The 23769-nt window shown below is 43.8% G+C and overlaps 1 protein-coding gene across 1 annotated transcript in view; it reads left to right on the top strand.

Moving 5' to 3' along the window:
- The window catches only part of LOC126199327 (putative phospholipase B-like 2), a 182636-nt gene that overhangs the window by 110338 nt on the left and 48529 nt on the right, over positions 1-23769 (top strand). Inside the window, exon 4 of the mRNA XM_049936175.1 lies at positions 11354-11500. Within this exon, the coding sequence (XP_049792132.1) occupies positions 11354-11500 (147 nt within the window). The remainder of the gene's footprint in view (positions 1-11353; positions 11501-23769) is intronic.

Consider the following 23769-nt stretch of genomic DNA (forward strand, 5'->3'; position numbering starts at 1 on the left):
GCAATGGACAGCAATTTTTCAGTATGGACGGGCAATATTGCTGACGTCGGAGACTTTCAGGTTGTTGCCCACGTACTGCAAGAGTTTCCGGTATATCCACAAAGGGTGGAGAATATTTTGTATCGCAGGGCAATATCTATCCTTGTGCTTCTCCATAAATACTTCACTCTCGCTCTCAACTTTGTTTCCTACTTCTATCACCGACAGCGCTGCAGTCACGTGTCTGATAGTTTCTGAGCAAAAACTGCGTCGTTTCGCTTCTGTTTAAAGTAGTTTCCCCCGTATTGTCGCGATGTTGCCGGTGTATCCGAGAAGGCGGAGAATATTATGTACTACAAAGCAGTATCTGTCCCTGTCCTCCTCCATATATGCTTCTCTCTCGCTCTCTTCTTGGTTTCCTACTTCTCACACAGACAGCGCTGCAGTCGTGTGTTTGAGCGAAAACAATATCGTTACGATTCTGTTAGAAAGTTTGCGTGCATACATAGGCTACATCCACTTATTTTTTTGTGGGTTTGTTGTGGGCAGCATGGAGAAGCAGACAAACGAGACAACTATGGCTTTCATAAATGCAATGCATCAGCGGCGAGAGCTGTGGGACGTCGAAAAGTAATGTTATACAAAGATCGCAGTCTGAAAGAGAACTGTTGGCAAGCTGCTGCCGATAAGTTCGAAATTACGCATGATGAAACAAATAAAAATTTCCGAAGTCTCCGACTCCATGTCATACGCGAGGCACAGAAGCTTCGTAGGAAGAGTGTAAGCACAGGTGACTTTTCATTCACACGGTTTGCATTTGGTGCCATGAGTTTCACACTATTTCGAGAAGTGTGTGAAGCAGAAACTGATAGTGTAAATAGCGTTGAGTGCTGATGAACAGAAAACATAAATAAGTGTATTCTTATTTCAAACATACCAGTACCATAATGTAAGCCTTCAGTCCTACCAAAGCACTGCGTACTTCTGGTACCTAGACGCTTATTGACAAATAGTGCGCTTTAAAAAGGTACATAAATCCTTTGCACGAATCTCCAGTAGTTAAAAACCGAAGCGTGGTCCCGGAAACGATTTGCCGCAAACATTGTGAGGCAACAGTTGCCGGTTATACACGAGACTGCAATTCGTGTGGCTGCAGTGATGCCAAACAACATTGTCGGGATTCAGCGTCGGCAATATGTAATTTTTCTGGCCATGTAAAATTGTCTTAACTTGGTGTAGTTCAGTGACGTTCTGTAGCGCCCTCTATGTTACCGAGATAGCTGATGCCTGTAGTACAGGACTTGCCCTGCATTGTTCGCGTCGTTCTCAGCCCGGTTCAGCTTTACCAATGCTATCTTATAATAAAAACCTTATGTGACGCAAGTCTTTCTATTGGACGCAGCTTAGGCACCTTAAGTGTTTCTAACCCACACTAGTAATTCTACCAAGGAAAACAGGCTTGCAGTCTAACGTGGATCTTGACATCATTTAAAGGTGACGGCTGGATTAAAGGCAGACTGAAGGATTCTGTGGTCGAACCAGCGATCTCTACGTTTCCATGCCTGTGCTTTACCACTAGACACCAGTAGTACCGGTACGGTCGCCTCCGTACATTTCGGTCATTATTACTTTACATTCTTGTTAGAGATCAGAAATAAAGTCTGTACCCTCGCTTCAAGCTCTCCAGCGGATCCTATGTCGTCTTTCCCAATGTCGCTGTGTCCGCACGCTCGTAGACTCAACTCGGCAGTCTCCGCCACTGCCCATTTACGGCAATTAAAAACTCGTTGCTTAAGTCTGTTGTCGGGTACAAAGTGGACTATACTAGCGTAGAAAGGAGAGAGCGTACCGATCTTGCAAGTATAGGCGAGGAATCGCGGTATTGCCACTATAAAAATGGTTCAAATGGCTCTGAGCACATCTGTGGTCATCAGTCCCCTAGAACTTAGAACTACTTAAACCTAACTAACCTAAGGACATCACACACATCCATGCCCGAGGCAGGATTCGAACCTGCGACCGTAGCGGTCGCGCGGTTCCAGACTGTAGCGCCTAGAACCGCTCGGCCACCTCGGCCGGCTCATTTTTGCAATGTGTAGCTCGAGTCAGCCTACACAAATACTGCTAATCACATCTATCTTCTGACGCCCAGTGTAAACGGAAAGTGTCGGATTGTTTCCAGTTACACATTTTTAGGGCAGAATTTTATGTATCTGTTGATAGGGCGTTCCCAGATTCGTCTAGTGCAACATTGGTGTTACTGATATGTATTGTCTGGGGACAGTAAAACACGAAGAATAACGTATACGCCAAAAGCGAGGGCACCGCACTGGCACGCACTATGCAGCAGCGTTGCTCACTCGCTGCTGGCGTACTAGTTTTTCTTCGTGTTATACTGTCCCTAGTCAATAAATATTTAACACGAATGCCGCACTAGACGGTTTTGGGACTGCTCTGTCGAACAGACTCGTAAAATTCTGCTTTAAAAATCAATTTGTTTGTTTACCATTACAAACTGGCGCCCTCCGTCGGCACTGGACGTCGCATGAAAGACGTGACGTGAGTACTATTTGTTTGACCCAATTTCATCTACGCATTGCAAAAAACAGAATTGCATTCATCTGCCGAAATACCAGAGGAAATGCGTCCGACGACTCAGAAACATATACATATTGTGTGTTTTGTCGGGTTTGTGAGGTGCTGAAAATGCTCGAAAATACAGAAAAATTATAAAAGCCATGATACATTTCAAAAAATCGGTACAGATAAATGGCCAAGAACAACGTAACGAATGATGCAGTGTACGAAAGACAAAACTCTCAAAGCCTTTTCACAGTGTTAATATTCTATATGTCCATCCTTCGCCACACGGCACACTTCTAATCGGTATCCAATTCTGCCCGTACTCGACTCAGCATATCAGGAGATCGGTAAGAACAGACGCTGCGATGTGGCTTCGTAAGTCTTTCAGGCTCTGTGCTGGAGGTGGAACACGAACGCTATCCATGATGTAACCCCACAAGAAAACAGTCTAAAGGCGTCAAATGCGGGGACAGAGGTGGCCATTTGAGTAGCGCCAGGTCAACTGCCGCAACACGACCTGTCCAGCGACGTGGCAACGTAGTAATCAGTTTCTCTTGCATGCAATTGTGGAGGGGCGCCGTTTAGTCGAAGGATGAGAAATCCCCCGCTGATTCGCAGACTACGTTGCACACGGCACAGAGCGCATTAGCCTTCTCGGAATCCAAACGTGTTGGACAGTTGCATGTGGATCCTCTGTCTACTATATGCGTGTGTTGTCTCACCTGACCTTGCCTGAAAGATGGAAAGTGTTTTCATCCACTGAAGATTAGTTTGCTTATGAAGTAGTCATGACTTAACGACTTTCAGGAGATGCAAATGTACGGCTTCACTCTTCATTGCTTATGAAGGATTTTTCCACACTCTGGGCTCAGGTTGAGAGGCAGCTGACGATGACATAGACGCGGACGGGAAATCCAACCGCACGAGATTCAGCGAGCGCGTCACATGAGACGTTCTGCTTAAGTTGATTTGCGGCCGCGGCGCGCTCCAGCGTAAGCTGTCTGCTGTATCTTGCTCGCTGATCACACAGTTTAGTTGCGAAAATGAAAGCACGCTGTCCTACGTTAATTCTATTAAAACGCACATTTCCTCTCTTGTTCATACGTGGTCAGGTTGTTTAGGCTATAGTGTACGCAAAAAAAAAAAAACCTTCGGTGTCAAAGACCATGCTATAACACGAAATGGAAAGTTCCAAGCACAGTCGGTAAGGACACTAGCTTATACAAGTTCACAGAATCGAACAAATTGATTTCTGAGAGAAAGGGCCCTTATACAGGGTGTTACAAAAAGGTACGGCCAAACTTTCAGGAAACATTCCTCACACACAAAGAAAGAAAATATGTTATGTGGACATGTGTCCAGAAACGCTTACTTTCCATGTTAGAACTCATTTTATTACTTCTCTTCAAATCACATTAATCATGGAATGGAAACACACAGCAACAGAACGTACCAGCGTGACTTCAAACACTTTGTTACAGGAAATGTTCAAAATGTCCTCCGTTAGCGAGGATACATGCATCCACCCTCCGTCGCATGGAATCCCTGATGCACTGATGCAGCCCTGGAGAATGGCGTATTGTATCACAGCCGTCCACAATACGAGCACGAAGAGTCTCTACATTTGGTACCGGTGTTGCGTAGACAAGAGCTTTCAAATGCCCCCATAAATGAAAGTCAAGAGGGTTGAGGTCAGGAGAGCGTGGAGGCCATGGAATTGGTCCGCCTCTACCAATCCATCGGTCACCGAATCTGTTGTTGAGAAGCGTACGAACACTTCGACTGAAATGTGCAGGAGCTCCATCGTGCATGAACCACATGTTGTGTCGTAGTTGTAAAGGCATATGTTCTAGCAGCACAGGTAGAGTATCCCGTATGAAATCATGATAACATGCTCCATTGAGCGTAGGTGGAAGAACATGGGGCCCAATCAAGACATCACCAACAATGCCTGCCCAAACGTTCACAGAAAATCTGTGTTGATGACGTGATTGCACAATTGCGTGCGGATTCTCGTCAGCCCACACATGTTGATTGTGAAAATTTACAATTTGATCACGTTGGAATGAAGCCTCATCCGTAAAGAGAACATTTGCACTGAAATGAGGGTTGACACATTGTTGTTGGATGAACCATTCGCAGAAGTGTACCCGTGGAGGCCAATCAGCTGCTGATAGTACATGGTACGGAAACAACTGGTTCTCCCGTAGCACTCTCCGTACAGTGACGTGGTCAACGTTACCTTGTGCAGCAGCAACTTCTCTGACGCTGACATTAGGGTTATCGTCAACTGCACGAAGAATTGCCTCGTTCATTGTAGGTGTCGTCGTTCTAGGTCTTCCCCAGTCGCGAGTCATAGGCTGGAATGTTCCGTGCTCCCTAAGACGCCGATCAATTGCTTCGAACGTCTTCCTGTCGGGACACCTTCGTTGTGGAAATCTGTCTCGATACAAACGTACCGCGCCACGGCTATTGCCTCGTGCTAATCCATACATCAAATGGGCATCTGCCAACTCCGCATTTGTAAACATTGCACTGACCTGTAGATGCTACGTACTGATGTGCTTGGTGCTAGTACTGTAGAGCAATGAGTCGCATGTCAACACAAGCACCGAAGTCAACATTACCTTCCTTCAATTGGGCCAACTGTCGGTGAATCGAGGAAGAACAGTACATACTGACGAAACTAAAATGAGCTCTAACATGGAAATTAAGCGTTTCCGGACACATGTCCACATAACATCTTTTCTTTATTTGTGTGTGAGGAATGTTTCCTGAAAGTTCGGCCGTACCTTTTTGTAACACCCTGTATTTAAATAATAGAAAATTACAAAAATGGTTCAAATGGCTCTGAGCACTATGGGACTTAACATCGGAGGTCATCAGTCCCCTAGGACTACTTAGACGCGGGCCTTTTGGCCGATCGGTTCTAGGCGCTTCAGTCTGGAAACGCGCGACCGCTACGGTCGCAGGTTCGAATCCTGCCTCGGGCATGGATGTGTGTGATGTCCTTAGGGTAGTTAGGTTTAAGTAGTTCTAAGTTCTAGGGGACTGATGACCTCAGATGTTTAGTCCCATATGGCTCAGAGCCATTTGAACCATTTTTGAACTACTTAATCCTAACTAACCTAAGGACATCACACACATCCATGCCCGAGGCAGGATTCGAACCTGCGACCGTAGCGGTCGCACGGTTCCAGACTGAAGCGCCTAGAATCGCTCGGCCACACCGGCCGGCTCGATTATTACAGAAAATGTTTCTGTTCAATTGATAATAAAGTCCCATGGTGTTTTACAAAACAGGAAGGAGAAAAAGGATTTGGATACAGCAAGACACGAACCCGCTACGCATTACTTCCTAACTAAACAGAGAAGGTAGCCACGTTGGGCGCTAGGGTCTGGAACGAAGTCTACGTTCGAACCCTTCACACAGGTGTTCCATTGAGTTCAGATCGGGACTCTGGGCAGACCTGTCCATTTCAGGAATGTTATTCTCAATAAACGATTGTCCCAAAGATGCTTCTTCATTATTTTCATTCTGATACAAACAAACCGTTTCCGAACTGTTCCTCTACTGCACACAACACACAATGCTGGAAAATGTGTTCATATCTTTCCTCATGTAGTATTTCCTTAAGCGCAGTAAGGGGGCCACATCCTGATCGCAAAAAACACCCCCATTCCGTAACACCACCACCAGCACCACCACCTCTGTACCTCAATTTTGAAGCTAAACCTTTCCATCGGATTGCCACAGTCTATAGCGTGATTCACCATGCCAAATCACTCGTTTCCGATCATCCACTCTCCAATGGCGTCGTCCTTTACACCACATAGCGTATCGCTTAGCATTGACCACAGAAATATGTGGCTTACGAGAGGCTGCTCGATCAGTGTACAGCATTCCTTTTAATTCTCTATGTACTAACCTCCGCATTGCTCTAAGGACCGTGTCGGTCAGCGTGGCCTTGGTTTGGCTGTGTTCCTTCACATCTCCACTTCATGATGACATAAACAATAATTGACTTGGGCAGCTTTATAAGGGTTCAAATGTCCATGATGGATTAACAGCTATGTTCGAAGTCACTGAGTTCTCCTGGCCGACCCACTCTTCTTCTCTTCTGACATCTCAGTACTCCCCGTCTCCTTTATCGTGGCGGGTCCACCTATAGTGAGATCTAATGGTAAATTCCGCATTATATAGGGTGTTAGTATGCTGTTCATCAGATAGCGTAAGCCCGAAACAAAAACGTCCCGAAGCCGAGTTCTTCGTCTTAACTTCTTTGGCACCTTACTCGGTACTTCATATGACACTGCTGTTCAACGCGTTTATCCAGAACGCTGGGTTAGGTACGGAAGCACAAAGATTCTCCATACTGCTTCCTTTTCCTCGAACTGTTTTAACAAAGAGAATGTCCATATACGTTCAAATATTAACGTAATTAACAGAGGAAGCGGGTGCAACACTGTGAGATTACAAATGGTGGAGTGTCAAATATAGCTTGAATGCTCGGTTGGGGCTCCTTCAGATGGCATTTATCTCGAGAGCCTAAGCCAGGTCGTGGGGACGGTACTTAGCATCCGCTGCCGTAGGAAGTGAAAATTTTGAGATGGAACTGGTGCACGCAATGGGCTGAACTATGCCGTTCACTGTGAAAGCAAGTGAAACCCAACGATAGGCTCAACAGAAGAGCTTGGAACGAGGATCTTGAGAAGGTTTAAGTGTAAGTGTATTGTAATCAGCGTAACGTTGATTTCCATACAATATAAAAGACACCTCTTTTTATTTGTCTCGACGAGCCCGCATCTCGTGGTCGTGCGGTAGCGTTCTCGCTTCCCACGCCCGGGTTCCCGGGTTCGATTCCCGGCGGGGTCAGGGATTTTCTCTGCCTCGTGATGGCTGGGTGTTGTGTGATGTCCTTAGGTTAGTTAGGTTTAAGTAGTTCTAAGTTCTAGGGGACTGATGACCATAGATGTTAAGTCCCATAGTGCTCAGAGCCATTTTTTTTGTCTCGACGATTCCTTGAGACAGTCTGTGCGACTATTACTAACGGAGATAGGCGATTTGGTTTCAGATTGCAAGTAGGCAGAACTCTAAGAAACAAGAAACAATGTAGTTCTTAGTAGCGGACATATTAGACCGATATGACGCTCTGGTGGAAGCCGACCAATGAGAGATCAGTTTTAGCTCCAGAGAAATTTAGTAATACGCAAAGTAACCCTAGAAGTTACGCTTAAGAGATGCAAACCTATGTTTGTAAAATTTATAGATTTAGAGAGAAATTTTGACGATCTTGACTGGAGTACACACTGAGTTTGTGATGGTAGCATAGAGAAGTACAGGAAGCAAAGTTTTACCTATAACTTGTACATAAACCATAAAAGAAATTATTACTTGACAGTGAACAGGTTTGTAGCTTATCTCGATGTCATTCAGTGTGTAGTAAAGGAAGGGAAGGAGAAACTTGGAAAGAAAATTAAGGGTGGAGAAGAGGAAATAAAAACTTTGAGGGTTGCCGATGGCATCGCAATCCTGTCAGAGACGGCAAAAACTTGGAAGATCATTTGGACATAATGTATATTTTCTTGAAAACAGGTTGTAAGGCGAAAATCAACGAAAGTAACACAAAGGTAATGGAAAGTGTCAGACCAGGCGATCTTCAGGGTATTACATGAGCAAACGAGGCACTGAAGGTAACGGCCTTGCCGCAGCGGTAACACCGGTTCCCGTCAGGTCACCGAAGTTAAGTGCTGTCTGGCTGGACAAGCAATTGGATGGGTGATGCGGCGTGCGGTTTGGATTGTGGATTTTTTCCAAATCGTGGGCAGGACTTCAACAAAAACACTTACTTATTATTAACGTAACAAAGGTTTCATTTAATCGCTGCCTCTCCCGGGTAAAGATAGTTATTAAAGAAATCTCCACATGAAATCGTGTTCCAATGTTGTCTGTCAAGCAGTGTAAATGGCACTAAATTTTTTCACAAGAGTGATCTCTCACAATTTTGCGAACTATTATTCAAGGTGGCAACAATTTTCCTTGAATAAAATGAACTATTTTTACACACAATACCACACGCGCACAATACTAATGTATTCTTTTCCATCAAAAACTATTTCCTGAAAGTTCTTACCAAATAATCAGGGTTCATACATTAGCAGAAAACAATTTCAGCACGTAAGATGCTGTTTGCACCATATTTAAAGATTATTCATAATCTAAGTCGAATTTAAGATTTCCGAGTGGGTTCTGGGCCACGAATACACATTTATTATCGTGAAAATTGACTCTCAAGATTCATGTGTCCATAGTAGTTTGATTTAAAACTGCCGCTGCAATATTTCATTAAGATGGTGGCTAACATAAGACAATCACTTATCGAATCTGGTTCAGGCCTTGTTTTACTCTCAACAAATATTATATATTAAATCTTATCCGTACCTTAACTATATGCATTTACATTTAAAAGTATTTCTCCATGTCAATCACTTATTTTTCAGCATTTTACCAATAATTAGCGCTGTAAATCAATAGCGTTAATGGCTGCGCTTCATTGTAGCTGTACAGAAAACTTAACATTTATATAGGACGAAAGTCATATTAAAATAAAAATTCAAACACACGTATTGATTTCAATGACACAGAAATTCTATTTTTCAAATATTACTTAACAACATAATACAGTTCTTTACCGACCTCAGTGCGACAAGACATCAGTCGCGTCCGGTCATTACAACAGTTCAAACAAGAAGCAGCATTATTCAAGAAAATCGTAGATAACAAAAGATGAAGATTTCCATTATCTTTTTCCATGAGTATTGTCTGAGATGATTTTCACAGAAAATTAAATTATGTCACTGACAATAATTATTTATTATTATTTTAGTATCGATGAAGTCCTTTTTTATTAATATCACGAGACATCGTCCATCACGATTACTCAAACACACTTTCACCCCCGTTGTGACTCCAGCCCGTTTTACACGAGCGATTTTCTGGTCACAATCGCCTACTCGAAGCGCGTGCGCCTTTCGTACCTGCGTGTAAATCAGCAACCAACCCCTCTCGCTTCCGATCGAGTTCACTTCTGTTCTAGAAACGGATTTTGTGCTTTCATGTCTTCTTAATCTGTATGGTCTTGTTTGCTTTGTTTTCGTGATACATTAAATAAAGTTCCACGAGTTCCTGGTATTTTTCCTACTAGTATTCAACACGAAAGACGAAATATGTGAAAGCAGAAAGGTTTTTACGTTGTACATAGAAGCCTATGCATAGTAAGAACTTAGATAGGTAAGCGTGTATTACTGAAAATTATTTCAATAACAAAAAAGTCAGACTTATTAGCTAGAAAGATAATTTTCGGTGTTATTTGGCACTTAGCAAGAAAACAAGATACAAGAAATACAGTAAAAGACGCTGTTTGCTGCCTTCTATTGTTTGATGTGTTTCCAAGTACAAATTTTCTCGAAGAAATGAATTTACGGGTTTTGAAATGTTTGGACGACACTTGTCCAATTCTTTCAGTTCTTAGAGGTATAGAGCATTTACCACACGTATTTTGACAAGAATATCCACTATCAGTTTTGTTCTGGTCGTTAATAAACTCTGGTATCATTTCTTGTTCCTACACTTCGTTACTGTATTTAAATTTTTTCTTAAAAAAATTCCCTCATAACGTCGCTTCGCCAAATTGCACAGCAGAAGTCTCAGTACATACACAGTTATGGCGCTGATCTGTAAACGAAAATGACCGCTCCAGACACAGGAGATTAAGTACAGGAATAGAACTGCAGGGGCACTGCAGTACACTCATCCGTCTCGAGTAGTCAGTGGAGACAAGAAAGTCGATTCTATAAAAAAAAAAAAAGGTTCAAATTGCTCTGTGTACTATGGGACTTAACTTCTGAGGTCATCAGTCCCCTAGAAGTGAGAACCACTTAATTCTAACTAAACTGAGGACATCACACACTTGCATGCCCGAGGCAGGATTCGAACATGCGACCGGATCCTGTAAAAGTGTCTTAGCGGATGATTTCCGCTTTGCCCATATGCGGTATAAATCTTAGATACGGTGCTTCTGGTGCTTCTTCTATCACCAAACACTTAGAGTACCGTGGATACTGGAGTACGCACCACATGAGCACCAACGATTTGTCCACGTTCGAATTGCTTGTAGCTCCGACATGTTGCACTCTCAACTATAGGAAACACCGTTCTTACGATGACTGACACTTGAAATGTATTGCGGAGGTGCCTTGCTTGGTCAGATACAACAGCGCTACCTGAATTTATGTTCAAACATGTATTTCACGCAGTGTTCCCATATTTTTGTCCAACCACTGAAGGCTGCGTAATTATGCATAGATCAAGACGCTTGCATAGAATAGACTTGTTTCGAGACGTGTGAGACCAATCTCTAGATTGAAGAAGAAGACTACGACGACGACAGCACCAGCAGCAATGATACGATTAGAGATTACTCCATTTTGTGAACATGTGCTTGCATGTCGATATGGATGACGTATGCGGATTTCGATTAATCAGAACTACACAGACATCTGAAGATAGGATTATATGATCCCGTAGTCGATAACGGGATATGAATATCTTGCGACAGTTAAGTGGAAGTTTATCCGGCATATGACTAAAATGGTGTGTTTTACGTCGTCCAATGACAGATAACTTGAGAAGTATTGAGACAAATTCTAGTGTCTACGTACCCTGTTGGGTAAAAATCAATTTCACACGAAATGTGTAGTTGCTAAGCTTTTTGCGCTTGCTTGCCGACAGGTGGCTGAACCTGCAGTCCGACATCGACGACCTGATGCAGGCGGTGGGCGGCCTCAAGTCTGCGCTTGGTGGTGACGGCTGCTCGGGGCTCGTGAGGCTGCTGCCGCTCAACCGCGACCTGCTGGTGGGACACGCCACCTGGTCCGGGTGAGTAGTCGCACAGCCACCCGCCGTCAGCGCTGCCTTCCAGCCGACTTCTCGCAGGGCGCTGAGATTCACCTGTCGTGTCATCTGCGGCCGTAGTCTTGTGCACTATCTGAAGCACGCTTGTGTACGAGGGCGTGCTAAAAACTACGAGGGGCGTTTGAAAAGTCCGTGCAAACTCCGAGAGATGGCACCACCGGCACGTATCGAGGTAATGTTTAGTGAGTAGCATCTTTGGAAAGAACGCACACCAAGTTTCAGCCATATTGGTCTATTTCTTTGTGTTTAGCATTTCTGTGAATCAAGGAAATCGAGTGATTGTCAAAAAATGGACGAAAGAGAATTTCGTGTTATGATTAAACATTACCTTTATGAGAGGCAAAACGCCTCAGTAGACTAAAGAGAAGCTTGATAAATATTACGGTGACTCAGCACCTTCGATTAGAGCAGTTTATAAGTGGTTTCAAAATTTTCTGAGTGACCATATGGGGACAAGTGGTGCTGAATGTTCTGGACACCCCTGGAGGTTATGACTCCAGAAATAATTGATAAAATCCATGAATTAATCCATGATATGTTGATGAATGACAGAAGAGTTAAGGTGCGTGAGATTTCTAGTGCTGTGAGCATTTCGAATGAACGGGTACATAATATTTTACATAAACATTTGGACATGAGGTAGCTATCTGCAAGATGAGTTCTGCGATTGCTCGCGCTTGACCAAAAACGGAATCGTGTGAAGTGTTGCAAGGATTGTTTGCAGCTGTTCAGGAAGAATCCGCAGGACTTTAAGCATCGTATCGTCACTGTGAATGAAACATGGATGCATTACTAAACTGACACGAAACACAGTCTAAACAATGGGCTGCCAAGGGACAAACTGCACCAAAAAAGGCGAAGACCATTCCTTCGGCCGGAAGGGCTATGGCGACTGTCTTTTGGGATTCGCAAAGGATAACCCTCATCGACTATCTACAAAAGGGAAAAACTATTACAGGTGCGTATTATTCATCTTTATTTGACCATTTGAAAACCGAGCTGCATGAAAAACGCCGGCAGTTGGACCGCAAAAAAGGCCTTTTCCATCATCACAATGCACCAGCACACACCTCAGTAGTTGTGGTCGCAAAATTAATGGAAATAGGATTCCAACTCGTTTCACATCACCCCTATTCTCCAGACTTGGCTCTCTCGGACTACTATTTGTTCCACAGTTTGAAGAAATGGCTGGCGGGACAAGGATTTTACTCAAAAGAGGTGGTGATTGCAGCAACTAATAGCTATTTTGCAGACTTGGACAATTCCTATTATTCGGAAGGGATCAACAAATTAGAACAGCGTTGGACCAAGTGTATAAGTCTAAAAGGAGACTGTCGACAAATAAAAAAAAGGTTTACCGAACTACTTTACGTAAGTAGTTTTTATTTTTGCACGGACTTTTCAGACGCCCTCGTAATGCCTCAGATATTTTTACTCTATTCTCAATATCGGTTGCGGTCGGCATTCCAACTTCCCCATTTCGCTGACGCAAGTTGCAAAACCTCTGTCGCTACTGGGTTCCGACCTGTAGAGCGCGACTGGAGAGCCTATATTGAGGGGGATTGGGGGGGGGGGGGGGGGAGAGAGAGAGAGAGAGGCGGGCCATTGGTAAAGTGGCACGTGATTGGCTGATCAGTTGAAACGCCATTTTTTTCCACGGGTATCTCTCGATTCGTATGTTCCAAGGCTTTCTGGAACTGGAATATTATTTTGAAGACTTTCGGAAAACTGTTTTAGTCTGTTAGTATAGCACGTCTACAAACTTGATGTGTTTGAAGAAATTCGTGGGTACTATTATCCACAAAGCATTTTGCCTGGCTGTCGTAACGTCACGTGCAGCTCTGTATCGTTCAAGATTGTATACCATGCTGTCGGCAGTTCGATTCCCTCTGTCGTCAAATTATTATCTCTTTGTTTGAATTGCCTTTGTCGAATTGAAATGTCAGTTAACAAACACTGGATCGTAATCGCATGAAAAAGCGTAATAACGGAAGTTTCGTTTTCGAAAATCAACTACTTCGAAATTTTTACCATGCTTACATGCTTTTGCGGTTATGTACATCGTTACAGAATTATGTCTCCTGTCAGGCTATTAACTTCAACAATGAATATCCTAGCAGGTAACAGTAAAATCGCCTGAGAGCGTCTAAAATAATATAATTGAAACTAGTTTTTTTCTGGTCGATTCCCATTTTTTCCGGAAAGTTATAATAAAAAGCTAATATTCTGCATCACGCCAAACATTAATTTGCACCGCATTAAATGTGAAGTAGTCATATACTAAATAAAATGGTAGGTTTTCTGCTATAATGAGAGTATTAAATCCATATCTCGTGACAGTCAACAACCGATAGTATTTCCCGCACCAATCCTGGCAAAAAAAATTGCGATCGCCTGTTCATCTTATCCACGGTCTAACGAGCAGTGGCCACTTGCCTATGTATATAGGCTCTCTAGCGTGGAACGTGGTCGCGTGTAACGTAACTGTAACTGTACGTGAGAAACAGCGTGCTGTAGTATAGTTTCTAACCGCAGAAAACGTGCCTCCAATTGAAATCTGTAGATGAATGAAAACTGTATACGGTGTATTGTTAGTTTTCATAATGAAGGAAACGCTGATGCTAACCTCAACGTGTGAGACAGAGCTCGGAGTGGACGAATGCGTACGGGAACCACCGAGATCTGTTGGAATCGGGTTGATGAACTCATCAGACAAAATCGTCGGACAGCTGTCAAGGTAAGTATGGCGTATCACAAGAACGTGTACAGGCCATCACTGCAGAACCACGGTACAGAAAATTGTGTGCGCGGTGGGTGCCTCGAATACTCACTCCTGACATGCAACACAGAAGATTGGACATCTATCAAAAATTTCTTTTGCGTTTTGGGCGTGATGGTGATGGGTTCCTTAACAACACTTTGGCAGGTGATGAATGCTGGTGCACCATTTTGACGCTGAAAACAAGAGAGAAGCAATGGAGTTCCGAAACAAAGCATCATTGATTCCAAAATTTCCAGAGCATACCTCCAGCATGCGAAATCATACAGTGTTCTGGAATGCAAAAGGTGTGGTGCATTTGGAATTCATGCCTAAAGGCACCACCATAAATTCTGCTAAGTACTGCGAGAACCTTAGAAAACTGAAAGCACGAATTCGAAGAGTTCGTCCACATATGGAGCACCCTGTCCTTTGCATGACAATGCCACATCACACACGAGCGCCGCGACAACCGTAACAATGCGACGCCTTGGGTTCACTGTCATCGATCATCCTCCATGTAGTCCCGAGTTGGCCCCATGTGATGTTCTTCTGTTTCCAAAACTCAAAGAACATGTTAGAGGACCTCGATCTTAGTGATGAAGCGGTGCACGTAGAGGTGAAGTTGTGGCTCCGTCGACAAAGTCAAACATTCCACAGTGACGGTGTCAACAAACTTGTCTCAAGTTGGGAGAAATGTCCGTCATCAGGGTGACTATGTTGAAAAGTACAATAGACTTGAAGAATAAAGTTGCAGAATGTTAATAAAATTTACATTATTTAAAAGCTTTAAGAGTTTTAAAAATGGTTCAAATGGCTCTGAGCACTATGGGACTCAACTGCTGAGGTCATTAGTCCCCTAGAACTTAGAACTAGTTAAACCTAACTAACCTAAGGACATCACACACATCCATGCCCGAGGCAGGATTCGAACCTGCGACCGTAGCGGTCTCGCGGTTCCAGACTGCAGCGCCAGAACCGCGCGGCCACTTCAGCCGGCAAGAGTTTTAACGTAAAAGAATTATGAAGGTACTACTTTTCACTACACCCTCGTATGCTGATAACGATAAGTGAAAAATCACATAAGGAACAGTGACGCGGACAGTTTCCTCCAGTGATTTATCATTTACACATATCAACCGAGGTACTAAAGCAAATATATATAAAAAATTCAACGATGTCCATTTTTAATTGCATTCGAAAGCCCTTGGCGAGTTCATTACAGTATACAACGCATGTTAGCGTTGAAACGTTTTGCAAAAGATCGGAGATGCTAAAATTGAAAGAAAGGGAAGGCGGCTGGTATCGGATATTTCGTTGTAAACACCGCGAAGTGGGGTACTCTTGCCAGGCTCCGTCATTAGTCAGTCAGTTTTTTATTGATTCACAAAAGTATGGGAAGCCATCCGGAGGATTTCTGATAAACACAGTCGCTTACAAATAGCAGTAGTGCTGAAACAGGGAGGTCTCCAAACGACGCCCAGAGACACTGCACCGACGCTGGGCGAAAATTTTGCCAGGATACGGCATTACGTCGCGACCGAGTAATTGTAGAGGGGTGCAAGTCGGACTTCAGATCCAACTGCTCTGAGGTCTACAATTCTTCTCTCCATGTGAGAGCTTTTACTTTCGGTACATAGTAGTTAAGTTGGCTCTTAAGTTGGCTCTTGTTCCATGATTAGTGGTGCTGCTATTTGTGGGACGACTGCTGATGTTCTCATTGTATATAACAGTTTGCTAGTTGCACTTGCAGAGTGCAGCCAGAATCCTCAGGTATTCACACTCATCTTTACAGGGAGCTGCATTCCTAGTTTTCGTTTTTATGCTAATATCGCTTTATGCAGTTTGAAGGCTGTTCATGTTTTGTGTAGGGGCTTTGACATATCACAAGTAAGCGAAATGTCCCCCGCTACTGATATGAAGTCATTAATCAAGTTCTTTCCACGTTCGTGTAGCATGCTCAAAGCACTGCTGATAGTAGCTCGCAGTTCTGGCAGGGAAAGCGTAAACACTGAATCTTCCACATAACTCCACACAAAAAAACCGCATGGGGTTAGGTCACGAGAACGTGGAGGCCGTGGCATAAATTGTCGATCTTCAACCACCCAACGATCATCCATCGATTTCTCGATTTCCTGTTTAAAAATGTTTCAAATGGCTCTGAGCACTAGGGGACTTAATATCTGAGGTTATCAGCCCCATAGAACTTAGAACTGCTTAAACCTAACTAACCTAAGGACATCACACACATCCATGCCCGAGGCAGGATTCTAACCTGCGACTGTAGCAGCAGCGCGGTTCCGGACTGAAGCGCCTTATGAAATTTTGCATCCACATTAATGTAATTTTACAGAATCATTTCCCATCTTTAAAAGGAAAATCACGCTGTGCTCAGTGGAAGTTTACTGCGTGATAACCAATAATAAACGTTGTCTATTGTTTAATTTGCTTCTTCGCAGGAGAGCTTCTGTGAAGTTTGCAAGGCAGGAGACGAGGTACTGGCAGAACTGAAGCTGGGACGACGGGTCGCGAGTCGTGCTTGGGTAGCTCAGTCGGTAGAGCATTTGCCCACAAAAGGCAAAGTTCGAGTCTCGGTCCGGCACACAGTTTTAATCTGCCAGGAAGTTTCATCACAAACATTCTTAGAAGTTCTCAAGAACTTTTCCTTTCACGTGTTACACATCACACAGAAATCCCCCACTAAATCTTACTCGGCTACTCGCCTTCCCTGCAATTGACTTTATGTGCTTGTTCATTTTCACGTCTTTTCACAACGTTACGCCTGGATATTAAACTGCCGTAACTAAGTCAAAACCATAATGTGCCATTCTCCTTTCGTGCAACTTTGCTCGTTCCATTTCATGCCTTTTCGCAATGTACTTCAAATGGTTCAAATGGCTCTGGGCACTATCGTACTTAACTTCTGGGGTCATCAGTCCCCTAGAACTTAGAACTACTTAAACCTAACTAACCTAAGGACACCACACACATCCACGCCCGAGGCAGGATTCGAATCTGCGACGGTAGCGGTCGCGCGGTTCAGACTGTAGGGCCTAGAACCGCTTGGCCATTGCGACCGGCTCGCAATGTACTGCTAGATATTTAACCGATATGGGTAGGTCAAGCAGTATACCATAAACTGTGTATCCGAACATTACAGACAAATTCCTTTTATAAATTTGCATTCATCCACATTTAAAACACTCTTATTTACTGCGTAGAATAGAAATTCGCTCCAATTTACCCCGAATCCAAATGCCATGCACTGACATGACTTTCTCGTACACTGCACAGCGAGTTTCAAAAATGGTTCAAATGTCTCTGAGAACTATGGGACTCAACTGCTGAGGTCATAAGTCCCCTAGAACTTAGAACTAGTTAAACCTAACTAACCTAAGGACAACACACACATCCATGCCCGAGGCAGGATTCGAACCTGCGACCGTAGCGGTCGCGCGGTTCCAGACTGTAGCGCCAGAACCGCTCGGCCACCATGGAGTTTCGTATCAGCGCACACTCCGCTGCAGGGCGAAAATCTCATTCTGGAAAGTCTGTGATATCCATCACGTCGTATAAAGGAAGACGCCCAAGCAATTCAGAAGTGCATATTGCTAGATTTCTTTCATTGGTTTGATCAATTAGAGAGTGTTACTTGACGTTCCACGAAATGTCTGATCTAAAGTGTCCAGGTACCCATATGTAATGTGGAATAGACCACTAGAGGTCTCGAGAGCCGGCCCGCCAGTATAAAAGGAGGCGTGGAGTACTGTGGTACCAGTGGAGGAGGAGTGACAATAGAATGGGGCGGTGAGGTGAGCTCAGGGACTTCGAACCTGAGTAACAAACCCATCAGGGACTTCTGAATATTTATAAAGCTCCTCAAGTCAACTGATGGAGATGGGATTGTGAATTGGGAACGCGAAGGAACAACCAGAGCTAAAGAAAGACCGTGCAGACTACATGTTCTGTCGGACAGGGACCATCGAGCATTGCGGAGGGTGCTTGCAAAAAGTCGATGGAAGAAATCAAAAAATCACATCGCTCCAGGAGACCAGCCAGCACAATGGCGGTTTCTTTGGGAATTGAAAAGAATGGGCTATAATGGTCGAGCAGTTCCTCATAAACAATACAGTTCTTTAGCCAACGCCCAGAGGAGCTTGAGGTGGCGTAAAGAGCGGCTCTGCTGAACAGGGGATGACCGTAAAAAAGTAGTTTGGAGTGGTGAATCACTCTCTACCCTGTGGCAATCCGATGGAAGGGTTTGAGATTAGCGAATTTCTAGACGGTGAAGGACTTGAATTCGGCGAATGCTTGGAGACCGTTATGTGCCATCATGTGCAGTGTCAACAGTTAAGAACGGAGGCGGTGCGTGGTTATGATGTGGTCCCCGTATTGCGTTTATGAAAACGTCGAATGCGGGAGGATATGAACGTTTTACAGCTGTATGAACTGCGTGCAGCAGAGGAACAGTTCGGAGACAATGACTGTATCAGCATGACCATACTCATATCATAAAGCAGCATAAGTGAGGAGATGCTTTGTGGGTAACAAAATTCCTGAAATCGACTGGCTTGCTTAGAACGCCGACCTGAACCCGCGGAACACCTTTAGGTTGATTAAAACGTTTACTTTGCTCCAGACCCCAGCATCCGACATCACTTACCTTTTCTGATTTCGGCTAAGGAAGAATGGGCTGCCATTCACCCACAGACATTGTCACCTCACTGAAAGTGTCCCCAGCAGAGTTAAAGTCGTCATGAAGACGAAAGATGTACACACCGCATATTAATGTCCAATATAGGTTTTCCGATCAGGTAACGTTAATAGAAATTATTGGGTATTTTCACATACGAAACGCCATTGAGAAAGTTTCTGGATCCAGAATTTGCAAAGAAACTGCAGAAGGGCTATACTGCTTCTAAAATTCATCCTGTGTAATGACCATGAACAAACAGGCAATCATTTTTCCCTCTCTCCATTTTCGAGTGCAACAGGAAAGGGGGTGGGTGTTTCTCCGCCATACACTGTACACCCGATTGCTGATTATGAAGGTTCTGTAGATGGAGATGAAGGTTTGGGACACCATAGAGCGATAAGTGCGTCGCTTGCACCCAGATCCGACAAGTCTGTAGGAGCTGAAGGCGGCGATCATGACACGGGAAGGGATGTTCTCCAAAGTTCCCGGTATTCTTGTGTGCCATGCCGCGATGTGTCGCCGCTGTCATTGTGGGGAAAGGAGATGCTGAAGTCTGGTAGGCAGAGATCTCTAATGCAACTGGTCAAGAGATCAAAATGGTTTGTTGTAACACTAAAACACCTGCGTGCGACGTAACTTTGGAAAAGGATACATTAGGCCCGCTGCTGGATACTTGTCCCTCGCATTTGAAAAGTTTCGGAAATTTCTTAAGCGTGTTCATGGGTATTAATGAAGAAATAATCAGCAACGTCGAACTGATGACGAATAAACACTTTGGACCAAAAACTGAATTGCTGGCAAATTAGCACACTCGGCAAAAAATCATCCTTGGGAGACGTACGCCTGTGTCCCAAATACATTGCGCAACAGAATTAAAGGACCACTTTTTAGGAACCACGTAATTGTCTCCCATTGAGACGTAGAAGTTTGAAATGTGGCCCAAAGTTGCCTAAAACCTTCCTCTGAAACGATGCAAAAGCGTGGCTCCCTGCGACGTCACTCTCCGGCTAGCCGACGCTTAAAATATCAGTGTGTCGACACGGGCGTAAAAAGGCCACAGCTCAAAAAGGCCACGTGACGTGTAAGGTAGGTTAATGATGTCACGTTGACACTAAATTTCACCACAATCTGCCCAACGCTTTCGTGGACGTGTCACACGTTGGAAAGATCGTTGGATCCCCTCTTGCTCACGTTTCAAGCCTTGTTTTGAAGCCTCTGAAATAGAGGTGGTGGCTGACGAAGCCTGCCGAAGGCTCGGAAAGGCGATACTAAATGAGGCCCCCGTCTGCTTGGAAATACGTGTATGCATAGAGCACTTTTTTTTGTCAAAAAGGGATAATGTAGATGTAACGGCTGAGAAAAAAATCATGTATTTATAATTTGCCGACTCCACGCTCCAGTAAGTGTAATATACATATTTAAAGATATAGGTGAGAAACACAGAATACGAATCAGCGTTTAGCACAGCAACCATCAGGCGGAGTGCAAAGAAATAATAAAGAACAGTATATGAAAATTATCATTTTATTGTCCGCCCCCGGTAGCTGAGTGGTAAGCGCGACAGAATGTCAATCCTCTGGGCCCGGGTTCGATTCCCGGCTGGGTCGGAGATTTTCTCCGCTCAGGGACTGGGTGTGGTGTTATCCTAATCATCATTATTTCATCCCCATCGACGCGCAAGTCGCCGGAGTGGCGTCAAATCAAAGGATTTGCATCCAGCGAACGGTCTACCCGACGGGAGGTCCTAATCGCAAGACATTTTTATTTTATCTTTTATTTGTGTGGAAACAAATTTTGTAAAATATAAAGTTAGTGTCATAAACTTAACACGAGATAGTAGTTATTATTGATAATATTATAGTACATCTTTTCGTGCCTTTAGTTTACTGAACTCCACAATAACGCCGTTGAAATCCATTTCACTTGAAACTTTTCTTACAGTTGATGAACTGGACAGACTGGCCGGTCGTTCTTGATTCATCGTAGAGCGAAGATAATTTTTATGAGTTTTAGATGAGAAAAACGCTCGCTAGATGTGACTGAGGCACAAATAATTTGATTATGTGGTGTGGAGTGATTCACTGAAGCCAAATTTAATAATTAACTGAAGGATGTCGTTTGTTGTCCATCTAACAGCAATGTCAACACTCGTATCGGTATGGCTATGACACTATTTTTGGAGCACCTGCTCCTTATCAAACTCATCGTAAATTTCTACCAGATTCTCCAGTGCTACGGCAAATCACCATCGGAAGTTTCAAGCGTTAATTGTCTTCCAACAACTTGGAAAATTTTGATTTCCTTCGTGGTCGTGTATCTTTGTAAAAATTCTCGTATAAATCGGTCTACGCATTCAAACATTGATCGACGAACATCATCCTGCATCGATAATCCAGCGTCATGAGCTAGTGCACCCGGCGTTATTTTATTTACCCTCATTCTTTCTCGTTGGTCGGTGTTAATGTCCATATCACTTCATTTTTGACGTTAAAAATAACAGCACTATCCAAAATTATTGTAGTTCGTTCCATCACTAAAATTTTATTCAGCATTTTTAATTTGGTGTGTTCTTTATCGAAAGTCTAGAGACTGTTGGACTAAATTAATTTCCTTCAGTAACGTGAGCAAAAAGCAGATGCAGATCAAAAACGAAAAATCACATTTAGCTGGAAGGAGCAAGCTTGCTGCAGATCTAATAACAAGGTTTGCCTTGGATGGATCTTACATAGATTCCAAAGAGCTCACACCTGTTTCCATGTTACCTTTTATGACTTGAACTGAATTGTAATAAGCACTCCAGGGAGTATCAGACAATAGTTTCAAACCTTTCCCTGTTTTTACTACAATTAATTCCCACCTATACGAAGAAGACGAGAAGAATGAAATGACTCATCTACTGTTCTAGAGCAGTTCACTCTACAGGGACCGCATGAGAATGCATGAACTTCACAAAGATTTAAAGACTGATTAGCACATGTATTGAACAGAGCTTTTGGACTGACTTCCAGAATTTTTCGTTGTACTCTTCCACGTGTTCCTAACACTGGCGCGGCCTGACCTTCAGCCCTGCGCAACGTAATGTGCGGCTCACATTTTGAAGCTGCTGTTGAATACTTTTGACATATCCTCTGCTTCATCTAGTTACATTTTCGTATTCATAGAATAAAGTACATAATTGTGTATAACCATTAAAAAGCAATTTTTAGAATGTAATATGTAAGTTAAAAGTCACTGGTAAGCTCTTCACTGCATTTACGCGCGTATTTAAATACTGTATTTATAATAAAACTGTGCAGATGGGGTAGGCATCAAGAAGCGTATCGTGTAGAATAATTGCACCTAGCAGACAACTGGTTTTCATTCTACACTTCATACGCTTCGTATAACGTTTTACAAAAATTCAAAAAATTGTGAAAACACCCACTGACAAATGCCATGGCCTGATAATAGGTAAGTAGGCTCCTATGTTTAAATTTTGCATACTTAAGGGGCCTCGAACTCCAAACTGCCTCTTATTTTCTGAACGTAGTTTGGCTTTGTTTGGGATTTGATAAAAAATGGTCTGGTCCTGGGGACCTCAAATCTCGAGGGTCTTGAGATATGGGGGCCCCCCATGAGCAGAAGCCGGGGATGGTCTCGCCCCTCCACCGCCCCCTTCTTAGTGCGGCACTGGATGGAGGTCAGAAATGCGAAACGCGGCTTTGAAATCACGCTGTTCTTTTATTGTGGCCGAGGAAAAGATTTTAGACATCCTGACGCTCAGAATCTACACGAAACGGCCTCAGGTGGTGGCAAAAAAGAGCGTGAATGAAAGTACCCCTTTTCTTGGGGAGGTGATTCCCACACATTTCGCGGTCGGAAACGGCAGTTATCAGTGTGGAGAGCTATAGGACGACGTCGTTGACAACCTATGACACTGCTCACACCCCTGGACGTCTTACCCCTCTCTAAGTTTATTGTGGGGCTGTATCCCCACTGAACATGATCTCACACTTCGGAATGCAGCGCGACCACGATTTTTGATGTCTTGGAACCACTAGGGACCGTTCAAATCATTCGACGAAATAAGGATGTGATCCGAAGCAGGAAAGGCTTTTGCAGCCCTCCTGTTCGCATTGTCCTGTGAAGTGATGATAAAGGGGTGTGATATAGACACATGCGTGAATAAAACGGCAAAGGTCTCTCTGAAACCTCCCAGTTCAGCAACACCCCTAGATTGCTCCCGCCCACATTTATTGAGAATTTTAAAAATATGCCTTTACAGAGAGAAGCTGTGTTGTCCTAGGCGCCTTCAGGCAGGCAACTGGAACAGGAGTGTCACGGGTTGCCTGCCTGCAGTTGCCTAGGAATACTGCACGAGTTGTTCCTCTATATCCATTTTTAAAATTTGTGTAAAAGTGTGTGGGTGTCACCGAGGATTTTAGCAAACTGGACAGTCTTAGAGGATCCTTACCTGCTTTTTTTTATCCAAGTGTCAATGTTGTTCCTCTGTAATCATTTTGCAGCAGAAAGCAAAATAGGAGAGCTGAAAAAGGATGATCAGCCTTTGCTGTTTCGGGTCACGTTCAAATTTCGTCGAATGGTTTTGAACGGCCTCTAGTGGTTCCCAGCCTTTACATGAGAACAGAAATTGCGGTCACGCTGCACTCAAAATAGGTACGCGCTGGATGCAGCAAGTGTAGCAGAAGAGGGAATTAAAATAGCAACGAAAGTACATGTATTGGCCTTTACAGGTGACATAGCACTAATCACGGAAAATACGGATGTCCTTAAAATACT

Source organism: Schistocerca nitens, chromosome 1 (assembly GCF_023898315.1).
Source record: "Schistocerca nitens isolate TAMUIC-IGC-003100 chromosome 1, iqSchNite1.1, whole genome shotgun sequence".
Lineage (NCBI taxonomy): Eukaryota > Metazoa > Arthropoda > Insecta > Orthoptera > Acrididae > Schistocerca > Schistocerca nitens.